This window comes from Phascolarctos cinereus, unplaced genomic scaffold, assembly GCF_003287225.1.
Source record: "Phascolarctos cinereus isolate Bilbo 61053 unplaced genomic scaffold, phaCin_HiC Scaffold_4;HRSCAF=312, whole genome shotgun sequence".
In the NCBI taxonomy this organism is placed as follows: Eukaryota; Metazoa; Chordata; class Mammalia; order Diprotodontia; family Phascolarctidae; genus Phascolarctos; species Phascolarctos cinereus.
Window position 1 is genome coordinate 722,956,309 of NW_027555847.1, and position 22,027 is coordinate 722,978,335.

At 53.7% G+C, this 22,027-nt stretch overlaps 1 protein-coding gene across 11 annotated transcripts in view; it reads right to left on the reverse strand.

Moving 5' to 3' along the window:
* Window positions 1–22,027, reverse strand: part of ARVCF (ARVCF delta catenin family member) — a 370,319-nt gene that overhangs the window by 55,041 nt on the left and 293,251 nt on the right. For all 11 annotated transcript variants that reach the window (XM_020996305.2, XM_078154469.1, XM_078154468.1 and 8 more), the window contains 3 exons: window positions 18,177–18,802; window positions 9,944–10,443; window positions 7,811–7,994 (listed from right to left, as the gene is read on the reverse strand). In XM_020996305.2, coding sequence (XP_020851964.1) covers window positions 7,811–7,994; window positions 9,944–10,443; window positions 18,177–18,802 — 1,310 coding nt within the window. The remainder of the gene's footprint in view (window positions 1–7,810; window positions 7,995–9,943; window positions 10,444–18,176; window positions 18,803–22,027) is intronic.

Consider the following 22,027-nt stretch of genomic DNA (forward strand, 5'->3'; position numbering starts at 1 on the left):
TGAACCCGGGGTTCGGCCCAGCATGCTCCCTGTTGTCCCCTACTCCCTGCCTCCCCTGGGAGGGGACTTGGCAGAGACACAGGGCTGGGGGTGGGACCCAGGGGTCTGGGCTCCCAGCCCGCAGCCCTTCCCTCTGGCTAGCGGACCCGGCACTCCCTCCCTGCTCCCCTCCCTCCCCCTCCTCCCAGCTTTTCTCCATTCCCGGTCAGGCCAGCACTTTGTGCTCTATTCCCTTCCACAAAGCATTCCTGGGGAGGCGGCAGTGACCCCTGGGGTGAGCTTCCCAGAGCTGGAGGAGAAGCAGGCCCACCTGGTTCTCCAATCTCCTCAGGCCTGGCCAGGGGCAGGGGCCGTGGCCTCCAGCTGGGAGTTCCCCTCTCCGCTGAGGCCCGCCTCTGGCTGCCCCCCTCACCTTCGGGAGGGTGAGGGGAGCAGGGGCTACAGCCTTCCCAGGGCTGCGGCCCCCCTGCTGGTCCCCCTCCTGCTCACCCCCCAGAAACCCGGACCTGCAGATCCAGGAACGTGGGTGTCCAAGACGCCTGCTAGGTAAGGTGCGATGGAGGGCACAGAGAAGGGGGCGGAGGGACGAGGGGGCCCCGCCCTCCAGTCCCCAGCGCTCTCTCTGCCCTCTCCTCCCAGGTGGGGGGCAGGGCCCAGGGAAAAGCCCACTCTACATTGGCGTGGGACGGAGTCGATGTCAGCAAAGACTCAGCCCTGAACTGAAAGGACAGGGGGCCTTCGGGGTGCATCAAAGGGCCCGTGTTTGCTGATTGACTAATTGCCTGATATTACAATGGTTACAATTATTATCATTACTCTGAGTAACCACATTATACTGCCTGTTGCTCAGTTGTGTCCAACTCTCCATGACCCACGTGGGGTTTTCTTGGTAAAGATACCGGAATGCTTCGCCATTTCCTTTTCCAGCTCATTTTACAGATGAGGAAACTGAGGCAGGCAGCGTGAAGTGACTCACCAAGGGTCACATAGCTAGTAAATGTCTGAGGCCAGATTTGAACTCAGGAAGATGAGTCTTCCTGACACCAGGCCCAGGGCACTGTGCACTATGGCATCCCCTTGCAGCCCCTTATGTCGTCTTAGCATGCAGTTCCACTTTTAGAGCCAGAAGGGACCTCAGAGGGGATCTCATTCAACCCCCTCATAGTACCCCTGGGGAAACTGAGGCCCAGGAAGGGACTTGCCCAAGGCCACACGCATCCTAAGAGGGGGAGCTGGGACTGTCATTCTGATGCCCACATGTTGTCTCCCCTGAGGAGAACGTGAGCTCCTGGACTCTAGCACCTGGCACACAGCAGGCGTTTACTAAATGTTAAGGCAACTGGACCAAAATGTCCTGGCTGCTATGAAGGCCCAAGGCTCTGGTGACACACATCCCTTTAGTCAAGCTGTCAGTAAGCATTTAGTAAGCACCTGCTGTGTGCCAGGTACTGCGCTAAGTGCTGAGAATACACAAAGTAGACCCCAGGGTCTTAGATAAGAGATTTGGAGCCCGACGAGGACAAGGCCTCACAGACTACTTCATTTTACAGATGAGAAGACAGAGGCTCAGAAAAGGAAGAGATTTAGTCAAGGTCATTAGTGTCAAAGGCAGAATTTGAACTCAGACCCTTCCATTATTTACTTCAGCAAGCTGCCACCAGGCTTCCCTCCTGTCAAACCTGGGGCCCTCTCGCTGCCCCAAAGTGAGAAGGGCGCTGTAACGGGAAATGAGGGCCTTCTCGGAGCCAGGCCAGCTGCACTAGGAGAGGGAATTTCACACATTGGTGCACACAGTAGGTGCTTCATAAATACGCACTGCTCTACTGATCATTCCCATTTCACAGAGGATCAGAGACCCAGAAAGTTGAGTGGACTCGCTAAGAGTCTGAGGCAGGATTTAAACCCAAGCCTTCCTGATTCTAAACAGAATGCTCTCTCCATAAATATTCCCCCTATTTTATAGATGGGAAAACTGAGGCCCAGTGAGGTTGAGTTTGTCACTTCTTGCACTCAGGTCTTTGGCCTTTGTGTTCAGCTCTCTTCTCCGTTTTGCATAGGGATGGAGAAGGCAGCAGATGGCAGGGGGAAGGCTGTCAATCCCCACCTCCCCAATGTCAGGCCCTGACTCAACTGCCCCCAGCTGGCCCCTCAAGATGGCCATCGCCTGTGTGTTTGGGCTCAGATCCTCATGGTCATTTCATTTGTTCATCGATGTCAAAATGTCACCAGGCTGATCTGCCCCCTCCTGACTGGCTCTCCTCTCTGTCCTCTCCCACCTTCCCTCCTACAATGGCCACACTTAACCAGCCTCATCCCCAAGGACCCAGAACGAGAGCCGAAGGAGGCCAACTCCTCAACTTCACAGATGGGGAAACTGAGGCTCAGAAAGTTTCCGCTCACACAGTCTTCTTTCTCTTCTACTCCCTGCCTCCCCTGGCTCACAGATGAACGGCTCCTCTGCCTGGCATTCAGGGCTCTCTGTATAGCAGGCCGCTCCACTGATTCAGCCTACGCTGATCCACACAGAGTAGCACAGGATGAGGCGATCCACTGAGGCCCAGAGAAAGGGGCTGTCTTGCCCTGGGCTACACGGTGACCTTGGCTGGGGAGCAGGAGAGGCCGGGGATGTTGCTGGACATCCACTCTGGTCAAGACACCAGAGCCCGGCAAAGTCTTGCTAAGACAGACAAGCTGCAGGATTCAGGCCACGGCAGGAGCCGGGCTATTTCCAGGGGGCCGGGGACATCATAAGAAGCCAGATTCAGGGTCAGAGGACCTTGGGCCTCAGTCTCTCTTTCTGTAAAAGGAGAGGAGTCTAGGCTAGCTGCTGTCTGAGGCCCCTTCCTGCCCTGACACTGGGACCCTGGGAACTCGCTTGGCTGCCCTCCGCTGCCGTGGACGTTCTCCTCCCACCGTTCACGGACCCCACCACCTGCTCTGTCCTTCGGCTGGCCCTTTAAGATGGAGAGCTCTCCCCACCCCAGTTATCATTTTTCTCCATGGCAACGCTGAGTTGACATGGGGTCAGACAATTATTCCAAAGGAGCTCAAGCTGAAGGGGCCTCAGAGACTCTTTCTTCCAATCCTCCCCCAACCTGCTCAGATTTATGGATGGAGAAATTGAGGCCCAGAGAGGGGATGGGAGGATGGACTCAGTCAGAGCCACAGCAGGGACTCGAACCCAGGCCTATGGATGCACATGGGGCCCGTGCTCTTGTCATGCAGCTCCCTAAGAAGCAGCTGACCCACTTTTCCTCCTCGGGGTAGGGAGCGAGGAGGGGGAAGAAGGTGGGGGAGCCGCTAATGAGGACTCGGAGCCGCTGTGCGAGACACTGATTCTGCCCACAGGGAAGTGGGTGCTAGCCTTTGAAATGAGCCTGCTTGGGCTGGCCAGGGTTTCTAGGACGACACCCGCCCACTCTGCTCCCTGCGACCCCCACCCCGTGTTTCTGGAGGAGACGGCACTCAAAAGCGTAATGAAGGCTTGGGCATGATGCCACGGACAGAGCCCTGACCCCAGAGCCAGAGGACCTGGGTTCGAGGCCCGTCCCTGATGACCCGTCCCTGATGCTTCCTACCCATGTGACCTGGGCCAAGTCACAGATTATTCCTAGGCCTCAGTTTCCTTATGCATAAAATGGAGCAGATGGTCCCTGGGGTCCCCCAGCTTTGTATCGAGATTCCCCAGAGGGTGACCGTCTTGGAGAACTTGGGGAAGAGGGCTTAGACTTCCCACAGGCCCCCAGGGCAGCCCAGCCTTGACCAACGGTCCCTTCGTCCTGACAGTAGCCACCAGCCTGCCGAATCCCCTGCGAGGCAGCTTGCGTGATGAGGAGGGTTTTATATTGAGCCCAAGTCTGGCTCTCTGTATCCACCACGGCTCCTGATTCTGCCCCGCTGGGGTTGAGGAGAACAGGCTAATTCTCCCTTCAGTGGGTCCTCTAATGACGCAGCCTCGAGGCCCTTCCCCCGGCTGCCCTGGTCTGAGATGGCAGAGGAGAGGGGGCCCGTCCACCAGTCAGTCGGTCAATAAACCTTATTAGGCACCTACTATATACCAGGCCCTGGGCTAAGCGCTGAGGTTTTCTTAAGGGCCCTATGGGCTCTAAACCTTGTGACCATCGAGAGGCCTGGAATGCAAGGGCCAGCCCTGCCTTTCTGTCTCCAGAGGGAGGGCGGCCCACCTCCACCAGGCCCCCCCCAGCTGGGACTGCCACTGTGGTGGATGCTGCCCGGGAGGCAGAGGCTGGAGGTGACAGGAAGTCACCAATCAGCTGAGGGGGGACCAGGTGCACTTCAGGGCCCCAGAAAAGCCCCCAGCTGCTCTCCAAGGAGCGTGCTCGGCCCCAGGGAGCTGCGGAAAGGGTCGGGATTACCTTCTGAGGAGGGCGGCTGCCATCACATCCTAGCCGGCCTTCCCACTTCGAATTATTTCCTGTTTAACCTGTCTCTAGCCTGCTTTGTATGTTCGTTGGTGTGCTGTCTCCCTTGTTAGATTGTAAGCTTCCTGAGGGCAGGGACTGTCTTTTGCCTCTTCGTATCCCCTGGCTTAGCACAGTGCCCGGCACATAGCAGGCGCTTCATAAATGTTCACTGAGAGACTGACAGTCAGAAAGACTCATCTCATGCATCCCTCTGCTCCCCAAACCTTCAGTGACTGGCTACCCAGGAAAGTTCAGCCTCCTTGTGCTTGGCATTGAGGGCCTATGCAGGGTGGTGGCAGCTTTCCTTTCCAGCTTTCCCAGAGCACTTCCACTCTCCAGGCAAACAAAACGATTCTCTGTCCCCACCACAACATGTACTCCCCCACCTCCTCCTGCCGGGAAAGGCCTGTCTTGGGCTCTCCCCTGGTGGGATTCTCGCCCATGATGGCTTCTCCGTGCTCTTTTCTTTGGGACCAGAGGATCGCACGCTTTGTATCTGGGTCCTTAGCACTGGGCGCACACACACACGGCAGAAGATTAATGAATGCTTGTAAGTGGATTGATCACTCAATGTACTGGAGGCCAGGGGAGGAAGCAGAGAGTGGGGGGCTGTGGGGGGCTGTGGTGGCGGAATGCGGCATACACAGCTGCTGTGCTGGAGGAGGGGCATAACTGGGGCGTCAAAGCCACCACCTTAAAAAGCACAATGTGGAGCAGCCCGCCTGAGGGCAAAGTGACTGGAGGGAGGTCCTTTTCCCCTGGACTCCCACCTGGTCTCCAGGTACTCCTAGAACTGCAAATTCCTAGAATCCCAGAGCTGGAAGTCAAACTCAGACCTGAACAAGAGTCATCTCTAGACCATTCCCGACAAACTGTCTTCCAGCTTCTGCTTGAAGACTCCCTGGGCTGGGGAGCTCACTACCTCCCATCCACTCCCAAACAGCTCTGATTGGTAGGAAATGTTTCCATCTGTGGAAATTAAGTCTTCCTCTGCCCAGCTCCTCCCTGACCCCCAAACCTGGACAGAGGCCTGCCTCCGTTTTCTTTGGGCCTAGCCCTTCATACTGAGCGTGGCCATCAGGTTGAGCAAAATCACGGAGCCGCCAGTGATGTTCCTAACTCACAGGCGGGACAGGGTCACTGTCCTGCCCTCAACTCCAGTGACTCCCTAAAGCCATTAGGAAGAAGTGCAAGCTCGTCCGCTGAGCGTTTGAAGCCCTTCCCAACCGGGTCTCAACCCACTTTTCCAAGGCGATTACACACGCTTTGCTTGTGCTCTAAGATCCCGCCGATCAGTCTCCACTCCTTCTCCGCCTTTTCACTGTCCTGAGGTCCCGGATGCTGGGAAGGCCCCCCCTTGTCGCCCCGCCCTGCAGAGGGCCTAACTCCCCTCGGTCCCAGCACCGTCCCCGGGCCCAGCGGCCTCGTGTTTGCTTCGTCTCTGTCCAGACGAGGTCCCGGTCTCTCCCCTGACAGAGTGTAAGCTTCCTGAGGGCAGCCATCATTTGTCTCTTTGTGCCCGGCACACAGATGTCCAGGCCGGTGTTTGCTGTTTTGTTCAGCTGTTTCAGTCATGGCTGACTCTTCGTGACCCTCTCTGGGGTTTTCTTGGCAAAGGTACTACAGTGGTCGTCATTTCCTTCTCCAGCTCATTTTACAGATGAGGAAACTGAGGAAAATGGGATTACGTGACTTGCCCAGGGTCACACAGCTGGTAAGTGTCTGAGGCCAGATTTGAACTCAGGAAGATGAATCTTCCTGACTCTAGGCCTAGCACTCTATACACTGCACCCCCCAGCTGCCCTCAGACTGAGACCTAGCAGGAGTTTAATTAATGCTTGTTGACTGACCCCAGGGACCTGAGATGATGAGAAGCACTGGGTGTAGTCATTGGTAACCTTTCCTCCTTCCACCCTCTCACCAACTGTGTGACCCCGAACCAAGATCAGATCAAGTCCGCCATCGAGCCTGGATGGGAAGGGTCAATTTGCTCCCACTCACAGGACCTAACTTTCCAGAGTCCCCTGCCCATCACTCCCCTGGGTGTTTTATTTCCCCGTTAGAATATAAGCTCCTTGAGGGCAACATTGTCTTTGCTTTCGCATTTGTGTATAACTATCTCCCAGCTCTTGCTCCCCTGTGCAAGCCAATTTTGGGGTGATTTTCTTGGTCAGCGTCTGTAGGCCACGGATAACAGTGACTATATTGAGAGGCTCATAGAAGCTTAGCACAGTGCTTGGCACACATAAATGCTTAATAAATTCTTTTTGTTTTTGTTTAAATAACCTTTTGCCTCAGTTTCTTCATCTATAAAATGATGGTATCTATGATATATATTTTATATAATCTACAAAATATGACGCAGATGATATAATCATCTACAAAATGATACTGAATTAAATGTCAATCAGTCAAACATTTATTAAGCACTAATTATCTGCCTGGGCACTTAATGAATGCTCACGGACTAACTTGACTGCTAGACATGGGGCTAAGCACTGAAGACACAGAGGAGGGCAGAAACATGGGTCCTGCCCTCAGGGAGCTGACATTCTAACGGGGCAAAGAACGTGCAGACCGACATGTAGATGACCACGAAGGTCCCTCCTCGCGTGAAGTCTGCGATCCTACAGAGCTCAGTTTCCTCATTTGTTGAACAGTAACAACACCTGCCTCCCAGGTGGCTGCAAGGCCTGAGTGAGAGAATGTTGGTAAAAGCTACAGAAATGAGAGCCATTGCTGAACCCATTTGGCAGATGGGAAAACTGCGGCCACAAGAGAAGGGACTTGGCACAAGACTGCCCCATGTGAATGAGTGGTGGCCTCTGGGCTTCTCTCCTTCTCTCTTTCTCTCTCTCTCTCTCTCTCTCTCTCTCTCTCTCTCTCTCTCTCTCTCTCTCTCTCTCTCTCTCTCTCCCTCTCTCTCTGTCTCTCTGTCTGTCTCTTCTCTCTCTCTCCTCCTTCCTCTTCTCTCTTCTCCCTTTTTCTGTCTCTCTCTGTGTCTCTCCCTCTTCCTCCTCTCCTTTCCTCTTCTCTTTCTCTCTCTCTCTGTCTCTCTCTCTCTCTGTCTCCCTCCCCCCTCTCTCCCCTCTCTTTCTCCTCTCCTCTCTCTCTCTCCCCCTTCCTCTTCTCTCTTCTCCCTTTTTCTCTGTCTCTGTCTCTCTCTGTGTCTCTCCCTCTTCCTCCTCTCCTTTCCTCTTCTCTCTCTCTCTTTCTCCATCTCTCTCTCTCTGTCTCCCTCCCCCCCCCCCTCCCCCTCTCTCTCTCTTCTCCTCTCCTCTCCTCTCCTCTCCTTTCTCTCCCTCTCTGTCTCTCTCTGGGGTTGCCAGCGCTCTTCCCCTGGCACGTCCAGTGCCTGGCAGGGCCGCCTGCTCTGCCGCCTTTACCTGAGACATCCTGACGTGTTCTTGAACACGGTGGTCCACTCAGCGTCCCGCGGCTTCGAGTCCTCATTGGGCTCGCTCTCCCAACCTGAGTGGGGGACAATCACCTCATTGGTCAGGGTCTGCAGGCCATGGTTGATGATGACCATCTTGAGAGGCTCATAGGAAGACAAGTTCCACAGTGTGCCTGAAAGACAGAAGGTGGTCACGGTTCAGAGAACATCTTGGAGCACTCCATGGCAGGCTACTGTCTGCTCTGGGGCAGGACTGGGAATAACCAGGCAAGGCTGTAGAGACCCATAAGCCTGGATGAGAACTGTCCCATGGGGGAACTGCCTGCCCTAGAAGGTAGTGAGCTCCCCATCCTTGGAGGTCTCTAAGAAAGGCCAGATGACCCTGAGAAGCATGGTCTTCTTGGCACCCGGGCAACTGCCCAAAGGCATGTGTAGATGGGTGGCACCAATGGGCAAGGGAACTGCGTCAGAGGACCTGGCTGTGAATCCTGGCTTGGGCACATACTAGTTTAACTGTGTGAAGGGATTTGGCCAAGTCTCTTTCCCTCTCTGGGCCTCAGTGACCCAATCTGTAAAACGGGGCCATATCAATACTCACTCCAGATCCCACAGTTTTCTGAGACTGAGGCAGACAACCAGGCATTTGTAACTTATCAAGCCCAGCATTTGCCATAAGACAGAGTGCCTTGTCCCTCCATTCCACTTGGCCATCGCTGTCTCCCGCGAAAGAACAGAAGTTCCTTTAGGGAGGGAACTGTTTCACTTTTGTCCATGTATCATAGGGATCTGAAGTCAGAAAGTCTTGGGTTCAAATCCTGCCTCTGAGAGACTCACTGGTGACCCTGGGCAAGTCACCTGACTTGCTGCAGTCTCAGTTTCCTCATCTATAACATGAGGAAGGATAAGAATGGCATCTGCCTCATGAGGTGTTGTGGGTCTCCAATCAGATCCTGGGTATAAAGCATGTTGTGAATTCGAATATAACGAAATAAATGTCCGTTAAAAATGACAGTTTTAAAACTTCCAACTAAACACCACAATAGAAATCCTGAAAATCAAGGGAGAGATTAATAAAATCGAAAGTAAAAAAAAATGAATTAATAGATAAAACTAGGAATTGGTGGGGGGTTTTTAGAGAAATGTCTATTATTATCATCATTGTTCTAACAATTCCCTGGCAGTCTAATGGAAAGCAGGCTGCAAAGAGACCAGAGGCCCGAACCTGAATGCCAGCTGACATTACCTAGGTGGGTGCCCATACACAAGGCCATTCAACTTCTTGAGCCTCAGTGTTATCGCCTGGAAAATGGGGAAAATAATTCACATGCTACTTCCTTCCCTCCCTCTGAACAGGACGAGGAATTCTGTGAACCTGGAATAATTTTGGAATCATGAGCAGCTACTAGGCCAAGAAAACCATGAGGGGTTAGCTGAGGATGAGCTCAGCACATTGCAGTTCCTTAACAGCTCTGGCCCACAATGACCTTGGACATTCAGAGGCTTGGGTGGCCTATGGGGTGGGGGCAGGCCCAGCTCCTGCCTGATGGAGCTGGCACAGGGCTTTAGTCCCATCACTGAATTCCCTGGGCACATCTGATTCCACCCGCTGTAAGAATCCAATCCAACATCCTTGGTTTGAGGGCTACTGGTGAACGGGACTGGGACACAAAGGAAAAATGGCCATCTCTCTACAACATCCAGGGCGCGTGGGCCTCCTCTGCTCAGATACCTCCAGGATGGGGAGCTTACTCTATATACTTTCAATATTATAGATACTAATTGTTGGAGGGTCCCATTTCACTCATGCCCTGGCCAACCCTTCCACACCAATTTCCAGCTGGGACCAAAATGGAATCAAAATTTTGTTGCTAATGGATAGCGTATCAGCGTTACCCTCCTCTAGTCCCACTCACCATCCTCATACCTGGCCACGTCACCACTCCCTACATGTGGTCAGGAATGAAGATGGAGTAGGAGAGGATGAGATAAGGAAGAGTGAGGGAGATAAAGAGAGAGAAAGGGGTGGGAAGGAGGCTAGAGCGGATGGGGAACGGGCACAGGGTGGAACAGGGCGAGAGAAGGGCTAAGCTTGGGGCTGGGGCTGGGCATGGAGGGCACTCACCAGTGATGAGCTCCCGCACCTCCATGTCACTGGTCTTGCGCAGGAGCCGGATGAGGGCGGGGATGCCGTCGCAGCCCTTGATGGCCACCTTGTTCTCGTGGTCACGGCCGTAGGAGATGTTGCGCAGGGCCCCGCAGGCCCGCCGGTGCACCTCCGCCTTGGGGTGGTCCAGCAGCCCCACCAGGATGGCGATGCCCTTCAGGTGGCGCACATCCTTCTTGATCTTGTCATTCTCGTAGCACAGATGCTGCAGGTAGGCAGCCGCGTTGGACTTGACGGGGTCGATGGGGTGGCTCAGCATGGCAATCACCTCCGGCAGGTCTGGGTCCCGCCACCGAGGGTCCTTGCGGATGCTGTCAATGGAGGGTGACCTCTTGCCCAGGCGGTCGATGCTGGCCATGCTGCCCCTCTCGGGTTGGGCTAGCGGGGCGGCATAGCCCCCATGGATGTAGGGGATCCGCTCATCAATCATCTCACCCTCTGATGGTTCATCGTAGGCTCTGAGGAGGAAAGGAAAGCACAAGGGCAGATGAGCAGCCTCTTCCATACGCCCTGAGACCCAGGCCTAGGAGAGGAGGCGGAGCAGAGAGAAGCAGCTTGTTCTGCAGGGAGATCCACCCTACCACTTCCCTGGGACCTTCTATCTCCTAAGAGAATGCAATCGTATCACAGAACCCAGGAGAGATTACAGGATTCCTCAGCCAGATGTCCTCTGAGCCCTGTGGCCCTTCCCAGAACCTCCAGTTTAAGGAAAGTGCCCAGGCCCATCAGAGCCTCTTTCCTCTCCAGGCTCCCTTCCTGACTCTGGAATTTTTCTACCATTTCCCCTTTGAGCTCCCTTCTGTGCGCTGTCTCTTCCCATTAAATTGTGAGCCTCTTGAGGGCAGAGACTTTTCTGTCTTTCATTGTATCTCCAGTACTTAGCACAGTGTCTGGAACGTGGTAAGCATGTAATGAATGCTCATCAATGACTTGGATTGGGGGGAGGGGTGGTCAGGAGACCTGGCACCAAACCCCAGCTCTGTGACTGCCTAGGCGTGTCACCTTGGAGAAGGCTCCTACTGTCTCTCAGCCTCAGTTTCCTCAATTGTTAAAATGAGAGGCAGAGCCGGGGGGGGGAATCTAAGGAGGGCTCTGATGATAATAGCTCATGTTTATGTCATGCGTTAAGGTCTGCAAAGAGCTTTGCATAAATTAATTGGTTTGATTCTCATGATATGGAGAAGATGCTGTTATTATCCTCCTTTTACAGATGGGGAAACCGAGGCAGACAACATTTAGGTGACGTGCCCAGGGACACACAGATAGCACACATGTGAGGCCTGGTTTGAACTTATGTTTGCCCAGCACTCTGTGTACTATGTCACCTAAGTAGCTTCAGGATGGGTAGGGTGGTGAAGGGACATTACAGGTGGTGGGACACTTTCATAGGTAGCTAGGTGGGCAGAGGATAGAGTGCCTGGAGTCAGGAAGACCCGAGTTCCATTCTGGACTCGAAATCCAACTAACTGTGTGACCCTGGACAAGTCACTTAGATTATGCCTACCTCAGTTTCCTCATCTATAAAATGGTTACAGTACCTACCTACCAGGGTGGTTGTGAGGTACAGAGGATATATAATTGTAAAGATTACACATTTAAAGTGCTATCTCAATATTATTATTATACCTCTCCTGCTCCCCACCCTGCTGCAGAAGTTTAAAGATTGGGGGTGATGGGCTGTTCTCTGCATCCCCTCTCCTGGCCTGGAATGCTGAGGCAGGGATGGGCATGAAAGAAGAGCAGATGCCCCCGAGGGAGCTACAGCCATGATCCTTCTGGACAGAAGCATCCCTGTAGGGATATGGGAGAGCTGGCCTAGGGTGTGGCAGAGAGCTGTGGTCACGGCAGGGTGGGGAGGAGAAGGACTGGGCCCCGAGGTGGGAGTGGGGTGGTGACTGTCCCGGGGTCCTTGGCCGAGGCCCAGAGATCTCAGAGCACTAGGGGCTTCCCTCAATGGAGCAGGATGGTTGCACCCAGAGGCCCCTCTCAAAGGGAATATGAAAAGTGAAGGCAGAAGTGAGCAGGCAGAACAGGCCGGCATCCACGGCCGGAAAGCCCCGGGGGGAGCCACCCTCACTGGAGGAGCCCCTGCCATGTCGAATTCATCACTTCCTCCCTGGACTCCCCAGCACCAGTCTGTCGACCGCACTCCCTGGACACCAGGCTGTAAGACTGAGCCCGTCATGTTAGGTGACATGGGGGATAGAGCCTGGGACCTGAATTCAAATCCAGCCACGGTCCCTTCCTAGTTGGGTGAGCCTGGTCTCAACCTCAGTTTCCTCAACTGTAAAATGGGATGCCGACTTCTCAGGGTTGTTAGGAGGATCCGATGGGAGAATATCTGTAAATGGTGCTTAGCACAGTCCTTGGCACACGGGAGCACTTGATAAATACCTCTCCCCTTCCCTAGGTTCTTTCCCTGGAGTCCATAAACTCATTTTAAAAATATTCTAATATCTGTGTTTCATCAGAACAGGTTTCCTTCACCATTCTCAGTATTTTATTTTATGCATTTCAAATGATTATGACAAAGGATCAGCCTAGGACATCTCCATCAGACCGCCAAAGGCGTCCAGGGCACCCAAGAGGGGAAGGGCCCCTGCTCTGGTCAAATACTCTTAGGAAACCGAGGTCCAGATGGATTCATCTAGAAGGGTCAATGTGGGGAATACGTCTGTACAAATAAGAGGAAATGATAATGCTTTAAAAAAAAAAAAAAGGAAGAAGAAGAAATGAAGCCCAGAGAGGGCAGGGATTCACCCAAGGTCACATAGCACAGCTTGAATCTGAACCTTCATTTCCTGACCCTCAGCCGTGGGCAGCCTGCCCCAGATAGTGGAACAATTCAGGGTGATAGCGAGAGAAACTGAGGACCCTTGGGCCCCACTGGTCTGTTTGGGCTCTGGATCATTTCTTCGCACTGTTCATTCAACAAACTCTCTTTGAGCACCTCCCACCAGGCACCCACCAGGTGGTAAGCGTGCAACTGAATTCCCAGCACAGGGTTATGGGCATTCAGAGGATCTGAGAGCTGGCTTCTGTTGAGTCAGTGTGCAAGGCAAAGGGATGGCAAGGGGAACGGATCAAGGGAAGCTTTATGAAAGGAGAGGCAGCATTTCAATTAGGCCTTGCAGTTGGATTTTGAACCAGTAGAGATGGAGAAGGAATCCCTGGAGTAGGGGACAGTGTGAGCACCTGCACAGAGGTGGGAAAGTATGGTAACATATGGTAACATTCAACCAACCCGGCTGGAGTTGGGAGTCTGTGTTAGGATGCAGCTGAGAGATAAGGCTAGAGACAGGCTACAGCCAGATCATGAAAAGCCTAGAACGGTGGGACCAGAAAGCTGCTGAGGGGTTTGGAGACAGGCGTGGTTTGGTAGAAAGAGCCCCACCTGCGGGTTCACACTCCAGCTCTACTACTGGTCAGGCACCCTGTAAGACCCTGACTGGTCACGTCGGGCCTTCCTCTCACCCCCAAACAAAAGTCAACTCGTATGTACTTGGTATGTATTTGTTTACAGATAGAAGGTAAGCTTCTCGAGGGGAAAGTCTGGTTCCTTTCTGTCTCAGTATTCCCGGTGAATAGCACACAGCAGGCACTTAATAAATGCTTGATACACTAAAGTGAACATGATAGGGTCATTTCCTTTCTTCTTGTAACAGGAACACAAACACCCCTTCCTTCCCCCTCCTGTGAAATAATCCTTGCCCTCAAGAAGCCTATATTCTAATGGGGGGGGGCAACATGTACGTTGGGCGCTAGGTGGTGCCATAGTGCACAGAGAGCTGGGCCTGGAGTCAGGAAGACTCAGCTTCCTCAGTTCAAATCTCACTCCAGACACGTACTAGCTGTGTGACCCTGGGCAAGTCACTTCACCATGTTTGCCTCAGTTACCTCACCTGTAAAATGAGCTGGAGAAGGAAATGGCAAACCCCTCCAGTATCTCTGGGGTCATGAAGACTCAATTCTGACTGAAATGATGAAACAACAGTATGTGCATAGATGGGTACGTGCAGAAAAGACACACAATGAACAGGAGGTTGTTTCGGCTTAGAGAGGGGCTTCAGAGAGCCTATCTAAGGACAACAAGCACAGGGTAGGGCCCACTCTGGTCAGCAGAAGAAAGTGGACAAGACACTGAATTTGGAGTCAGGATGACTGGGTTCCAACCCCACCTCTGACACTAGCTGTGTGACCCATGGGGAGACACTTAATGTCTCCCAGCCTCAGTTTCCCCCTCTGTAAGATGAGGGGGTTGGACTCGATAATGTCTAAGGTCCCTTCCAGCTCTGAATCCTATGGTCCCATAGGCTGATTGGTTGAAGGAATTGGGGCTGTTTAACCTGGACAAGAGAAGCCATGTGTGTGTGTGTGTGTATGTGTGTGTGTGTGTGTGTGTGTGTGTGTGTGTGTGTGTGCAGGTATGGGCACGCGCATGTGCACGTGCACATTTTTGTTGTACTCAAATGTCTGAAGAGCTGTCATATGGAGGAGAGATTCGACCTGTTCTGTTTGGCCCCAGAAGACCCACCCAGGAGCCACGAGAGGAAGCTGTGACAAAGCTTGGATGACATTCTCATCATTAAGAACAGTCCCCACATGGGGTGGGCTGCCACTGCAGATGGGGCTCCTCCCCCGCCATGGGAGGTCTTCAGGCAGAGGCTGGATGCCCACTTGCCAGGCCTGTGGCAGAAGGGACTTAGGTCGAGATGGCTTCTGAGGTCCCTGCCAACTCCCTAAGATTCTGACACAAATGCTTTATAAACCCACAAAGCAACCCAGAAATGCCAGCCACAATGAGGGCTGCATCTTGGTATGCCTAAACGGGGTTCTGGGGAGAGCTGCGTGGAGGAGAGATGGGAGAAGCAAGAGCCTGGGGAAACGAAGGCCAGGCAGGAGGCTGCTGCCAGTCCAGGAGACAGGGGACCAGGGTGGGCACAGGGATGAGGACAAGGGCATGTGGGTCCCTTCCCTTCTGGAAGGAGAAGCCCGACCTTCTCTTAGCCCCACAGACAGTCTCCAAGGTCCTAGAGACACTGGGCCTTCCCCCAGGCCTCGGTCTTGAGGAGGCTGAGACCGGCCGCCTCTGTCTCGAAGCCTGCCTGACATATCAGCCCATCCTGGCTGACCAGCCAGAGGATGCCCCGCTGAGGTTCCAGGCCAGGGCCTGGCCTCCCTGGCAGTTGCCAAGGTGGAAGGCACAGGCGTAAGTTGACAATCCACCTAGGCACAGGTGTAAACTGACAAACCCAAGCCTGCTTCCCAGCTGAGGACCCGAGAACTCTCAGCAGGGGAGGGGGCCTGGCAGCCACGGGCTCCAGAGACCTTCCAGAAACACGAAGCCTTCCTGTTTGCATAGGTGGGGACATTCATGGGACCTAGACTTGAATCCAACCTCTGACACACACACCAGCTGTGTGACTCTGGGCAGGACATCTCCAGGCCTCAGTTTCTCCAACAATAAAATGGGTATAATAATTCCAATTTGACCTCTATGCCCAGATTAGCATGTGGCCCAAATGAGACGTCTGTAAAGTGCTAGGAAAACCTCAAAGCCCCATGTAAATGTCAGGTGCTTTAGGGCACTAGGGGTGGACTTGGAAGGTAAGGCCCAAGTTTGAATCCTACCTCATATACTTAGCAGCTCTGTGAGACTGGGTAAATCAAGCCACCTCTCTGTGCCTCAGTTTCCTAAGCTATAAAATGGGCAGAATAAGATCTGGAGGATCGTCCAGGGTTGCTGTGGGGCCCAAAGTGCTCGGGTTAAACCTTAAGGCGTCATAGAAATACAACTAGTTACTGTTGTAATCATTCCTCTGCTATTATTATTAATTATCATAATAAATAATAGAGAGAGACAGTGGGGCCCAGCAGACAGAGGGCCGGCCTATAGAGCTCCTAGGCTCTGGCTCTGACTCCTGAACACGCTTGCTATGTGACCCTGGGCCAGTCACTGACCTCTCGGCGCCCAGGACCCTCACCCTCAGGCCAATCCTGCTGCCTAATGACGGCCCTTTGAGTACCAGCAGCCAGAGCCCCTCCCCGCCCCCAGTCCTCCTTTCTTCCAGCTCACTATTCCCAGTTCCTTCCATCCATCTTAACATGACTTAGGCCTACTATACTCTCTCCTCATCCTTAACCCCTCTGTGCCTCAGTTTATCAACGGAGAAATGAAGGGGGTTGGGCTCAGTGGTTTCTCCATACAGGACAGAGAGCGGGGCCTGGAGTCAGGAAGGCCTTACTTACCAGGGCTGTGACCCTGGCCACATCACTCAGCCCCTCTGGGCCTCACTTTACTCTTCTGTAAAATGGGAGGGCTGCGCTGGGTGACTGAAGCCCCTTCCAGTCCTTAATCCAGAGGAATCCAGAGATGTTATTCCCATTCGAGAGAGGAGGACGTTGAGGCCCAGAGGGGAGGCGGCTGGAAGGCGGGAGCCCCAGCTGCGACACTCTGCCGAGACCCTTGTCTGGGCCACGGTCTCCTCCTCTCCATTTCTGAAATCTTTCTTTTCTTTTCTTTTTCATTTGACAAACGTTCCTTTCCTCTCCCTCCAGCGCCTCCATATGTCTCACTAATGACGGACTACAGCACACACTCCTGGAGCACCCTGAGGTCTGCAGACCTCATTCCCTTGGAGCCTCACGGCATCCCTGGGGAGCATCCCCATTTCACAGGTGGGATAACTGAGCCTGGGGTTAGGCAGGTTCCCTGGGGACCCACAGCCAGGAAGGGGAAGAGCCAGGAGACAATAAGGTCTCCCGATTCCCAATAGAGCACTGGACGCTGCTCTTGCTCTGACATCCTGTGATTCTGTGGTTTGTCCGATTAATAAGTGATGGCAGAGCTGAGAAGGGACCTAATGATGAGGCCTCCCCCCATTTTACAGAAGAGGAAACTGAGGCCCAGAGCTGGTAAGTGACTTTCCCACACAGCTAATAGTGACAGGCAGGATTTGAACACAGGTCCTTTGACTCTAGCACCATGGCTCCCAAGTTCATCCTACTCGGATGGCCATCCTGTGTCTCCCCTGCCACCAGAGGCTAGAAGGGGCAATTCAAGGAGAAAGAGGGCACAATGGACTTGGGAATGCCAGACTTGGAATTAGGAAGCCTTGAGTTCAAATCTGACTGTAGATACCAACTAACTGTGTGACCCTGGGTTAGTCATTTAACCTCTCTGTTTGCCTCAGTTTCCTGATCTGTAAAATGGAGACAAAAACAGCACCATGAGATAATAACTGTAAGTACTTAGCACAGTGCGTGGCACATAGTGGAAGCTATATAATATTATATATATAATATAATATATGATATAATAATAATAATAATAATAATAATAATATAATTATATATAATAACTACTACTATTACTGTTATCAGCCGATGGAGATGGGCAGCTAGGGGGCGCCATAGCGCACACAGCACTGGGCCTGGAGTCAAGAAGACTCGTCTTCTGAGCTCATCTGCTCTCAGACATTTACTAGCCGGGTGACCCTGGGTAAATCACTTGACCCTGTTTGCCTCAGTTTCCTCCTCTGTAAAATGAGCTGGAGAAGGAAATGGCAAACCACTCCGGTATCTCTGCCAAGAAAACCCCGGATGGGATCATGGAAGGTCAGACACCACTGAAAAAGGATGCGGCTATAACAATGATAATATTGCCCTATCATGCCACCCTTACTCAGTAAACTCCCATGGCTCCCTATGGCCTCCAAATCCCTGCATGACCTGCCCCCCTCCCTTTCCTGCCTTCTCACACCTGGCTCCCCACCCCGTCCTCTTCCATCCAGTGCCCCGGCCTCCGTCTCCCAGCTCCGGTCTTTGTCTCTGGCCATCCCCCAAGCCTGGACCGCTCTGAGCACTGACCTCCCGGCTTCCTGTAAGCGCCAACCAAAATCCCACCTTGCACAGGATGCCCAGGCCCTCTCAATCCTAGCACCTTCCCTCTTATTTTCTGTTTATCTGGTACCTAGCTCGCTTTCTACATATTTGTTTGCATGTCTTCTCTCCCATTCGATTGTAAGCCCTTTGAGGACAGGGATTATCATCTGCCTCTTTTCATATCCCTTGAGCTTAGCACTGTGCCCAGAACGCAGGAGGTGTTTCATAAACGCTTAATGCCCAGCTGGCTTTCAGAAGCTGTGCAGGCCAGGGGGGGCCTGGCTGGGGGAGGGGGATCAGCTGTTACCTGCCCTTGTGTGGCCGGCTCCTCTCGGGGACCCCCGCAGGCAGCCTCCGGGTCACTGTGGAGTAGTCCGGGTCCAGTTCGTAGCCTTCATCATCCACCCCCAGGCTCCTGTTGTCGTCCTCGAGCCCGTAAGGCTCAGGCTGGAACCTCTCGGGCTGAGAGCGGCTGCTCACGGTGAGGTCCGGGCCGCTGCCCACGGGGGGCACCTGGGGCTGGGCACCAGGCGGCCCGTAGGCCTCCCTCCGGCTCGGCAAGGTGTAGCTGCCGTCCTCGGGCCGGTAGCTGTTCCCGGGGACGTAGGCGTAGCGGGGCCGGTAGCCGATGCCGCGGGACAGGCTGCCGTAGCCGTCGGGCAGCTCGGCGCCCCCATAACCGCCGCTGGCGTCGTGGGCGTGGAAAGAGCGGTAGGGCCCGTCGGGGCCCTCCCCGTAGCTGTTGTAGGAACGCGTCAGGGTGGAGGAGGCCTGCGGCGGGAGGTAGCGTTCGCCGTTCTTCAGGTATCGCCGGTCGATGGAGTCCGTGTAGCTGCCCAGGGGGGACGAGCCATCCAGGACCGGGAGCCCGTCGGGCCCCAGGGGAACCTGGCGCACTGTCCTCGTGGTCACCGTCTTCACCATCTTGGTGACCTGCAAGGCAGAAGGCCACCATCAGCTGGATTCATTGGACTGAGCGTGTCAAGAGCCCCCGGACCATCCGGCCCAACCCCTGAATTCTCATTTTCCAAGTTTTCTCAGGGTCTTTTCTCAGTGTCTCACCAATGCTCCTTAATGCCTGAGCCCTGATCCCAGCCACCTAGGGAGCCTTCCCTTGTAACAGAGAAAATCCGTTAGAGCAAAAGCATTGGACATATCAGCTGTGATTCATGGGGTATACCATATTCTGCACCCATAGGCCCTCGCCTCTGCTGAGAGAAGTATATCAACAGATGAGGAAAAATGAAGTCCAATGGAAACAGTGGGATTCAAACCCAGGCCACAAGACCATAGATTTAGAGCAGGAAAGAACCTTGGTGATCAGCTAGTCTAAGCCACCATTTTAGAGAGAAGGAAACTGAGGCCCAGATGGATGGATGGATGGATGATGACGTAGCTCCCCCAGGTAGTGAGTGGCAGAGCTGGGATTTGAATTCAGGGCCTCTGATATCCAAATCCAGGGCTCTCTCCAGCACGTCACTCGGCGCTCACCTTTGTGCTAACCCTATAGAGTCATTGTGGACCCTTCATTGTTTTGGGACGTGGGCTCTTTCTCTGGATAAATTGTTATCAGAGGCAAAAGCCTTAGTTTTGGAGTTGACCGGCCTGGGTGCAAGTCCATTTACTTGCTGTGTGACCTGGGGCATATCCCTTCCCTTCCCTGGGACTCAGTTTTCTCCTGTGTACAATGGGCTTCACCATCCTCACGTTCCCTCCCTCACAGGCCTGTCGCAAAGAAGGTGTTTTGGAAAGTTTAAAGCGTCGCATGAATTGGGATCATTTTTAGCACAGGTTTCCAAGCTGAGTCAGCCAGTCCAGGAAGCCTGCACAAGCACGCCCGGTCACAGCGTAGGAGGCTCCCATCCCGGTGGTCCTTCATTTCCATTAAAGCAGGGTCCTGGCTGCGGAGCAGCCCCAAGCCTCCTCTTTTCTGTTAACACAGCAACCAAATGCACCATTTCCCAAGCATGGGGAAATGGGTGGGTGGGCAGATGCCAGGCTGTTTTGTGGGCAGTTATAAAACAGACCCAGGGCCAGAGGAAGCACTCAGGGTAAAAGCATCCTGGGGCTCCCAGAGGCTGATCACTGAACTGTCAGGGCCAGTGTAGGCCAAATGGGCTCGGGCCATTAGGGCTCTGAAGGGAAAGTGGTGGGGGGAAGGAGGCCCCAACCCTCACCCTCACCCCCATACTCTTTCCTGTGCTAGTTTGCAGCAGACACCTCAGGTCCCCGCATAGTAGCCAAAGGTCAGTGTCTAGGAGTGGGCAGCCTCGTGCCAGTATCCACCAGGAGAGGGGCCATTTATGACCACTTCCCATCCTCCCTGGGCGACCCCTCCAGCCTTCACAGGGCTTTCATAGGCCCTAGCTCATCTCCTCCTCAGGTGGAGGGGTGAGGGAGGGAAAAAAGGAAGGAAGGAAGGAAGGAAGGAAGGAAGGAAGGAAGGAAGGAAGGAAGGAAGGAAGGAAGGAAGGAAGGAAGGAAGGAAGGAAGGAAGGAAGGGAAGGAAGGAAGGAAGGAAGAAGGAAGGAAGGAAGGAAGGAAGGAGGGAAGGAAGAAGGAAGGAGAAGGAAGGAAGGAGGAGGAGGAGGGAGGGAGGGAGGGAGGGAAGGAGGGAAGGGAGGAGGGAAGGGAGAAGGAAGGAAGGAAGGAAGGAAGGAAGGAAGGAAGGAAGAAGGAAGGAAGAAGGAAGGAAGGAAGGAAGAAGGAAGGAAGGAAGGAGGGAGGGAAGGAGGGAAGTAAGGAAGGCAGGCAGGAAGGAAGGAAGGAAGGAGGGAAGGAGGAGGGAGGAAGGGAGGAGGAAGGAAGAAGGAGGGAGGAAGGAGGAAGTAAGGAAGGCAGGCAGGAAGGAAGGAAGGAAGGAGGAAGGAGAGGGAGGAAGGGAGGAGGGAAGGAAGAAGGAAGGAGGAGGGAGGAGAAGGAAGAAGGAAGGAGGGAGGAGGAAGGAAGAAAGGAAGGAAGGATGGATGGAAGGAAGGAAAGAAGGAAGGAAGGAGGAGGAGGAGGAAGGAGGGAGGAAGAAGGAGGAGGAGGGAAGGAAGAGGAAGGGAAGGGAAGGAAGGAAGGAAGGAAGGAAGGAAGGAAGGAAGGAAGGAAGGAAGGAGGAAGGAAGGAAGGAAGGAAGGAAGGAAGAAGGAGGAGGAGGGAAGGAAGGAAAGAAGGAGGGAAGGAAGAAGGAAGGAGGGAGGGGAAGGAAGGAAGGAGGGAGGAGGAGGGAAGGAAGGAAGGAGAAGAGGAGGAGGGAGGAAGGAGGAAGAAGGAAGGAAGGAAGGAGGGAAGGAAGGAAGGAGAAGGAAGGAAGGAGGGAAGGAAGGAAGGAGGGAGGAGGAGAGGGAGGGAGGAGGGAGGAAGGAGGAAGGAAGGAGGGAGGAGGGAGGAGGGAGGAAGGAGGAAGGAAGGAAGGAGGAAGAAGGGAGGGAGAAGGAAGGAAGGAAGAAGGAGGGAGAAGGAAGGAAGGAAGGAAGGAGGGAAGGAAGGAAGGAAGGAAGGAAGGAAGGAAGGAAGGAAGGAAGGAAGGAAGGAAGGAAGGAAGGAGAAGGAAGGAGGAAGGAAGGAGGGAAGGAAGGAAGGAAGGAAGAAGGAAGGAAGGAAGGAAGGAAGGAGGAAGGAAGGAAGGAAGGAAGAGGAAGGAGGAAAGGAAGGAAGGAAGGAAGGAAGGAGGAGGAGGAAGGAGGGAGGGAAGGAAGGAAGGAAGGAGGGAGGGAAGGAAGGAAGGAAAGAAAGAAGGAGGGAAGGAAGGAAGGAAGGAGGGAGGGAGGGAGGGAGGGAGGGAGAAAGGCACAGACTGTCCCAATTTCACAGCATCACCAAGTCTCAAAACCTAAAAGTTGGAAGGCCCTTCCAAGATCTCCTGGTTCACACTGCACTGGGTGGGTTTTTTTTTTTTAATAAATCAACAAGCATTTATTAAGCACTTACTGTGTCCTTAAGGCGCCTACAGTCTAATGGGGGAGACACATTGGCACACATGAGATCTCAGGCTGGGCTCCATCACTGTAAGGTCAGCTCTAGCAAGCACACTCACACCACATCTCTTGCTTTCTTTTCTCTTAGGAGCCAGGCAAATTCGACCCTCCCTTGATCCTTGAATAGGCCTTGTCCTCTCCAGCCACTAGGCCTTTGCCCAGGCTGTTCCTCTGCCAAGGGTGCCATTCCTCT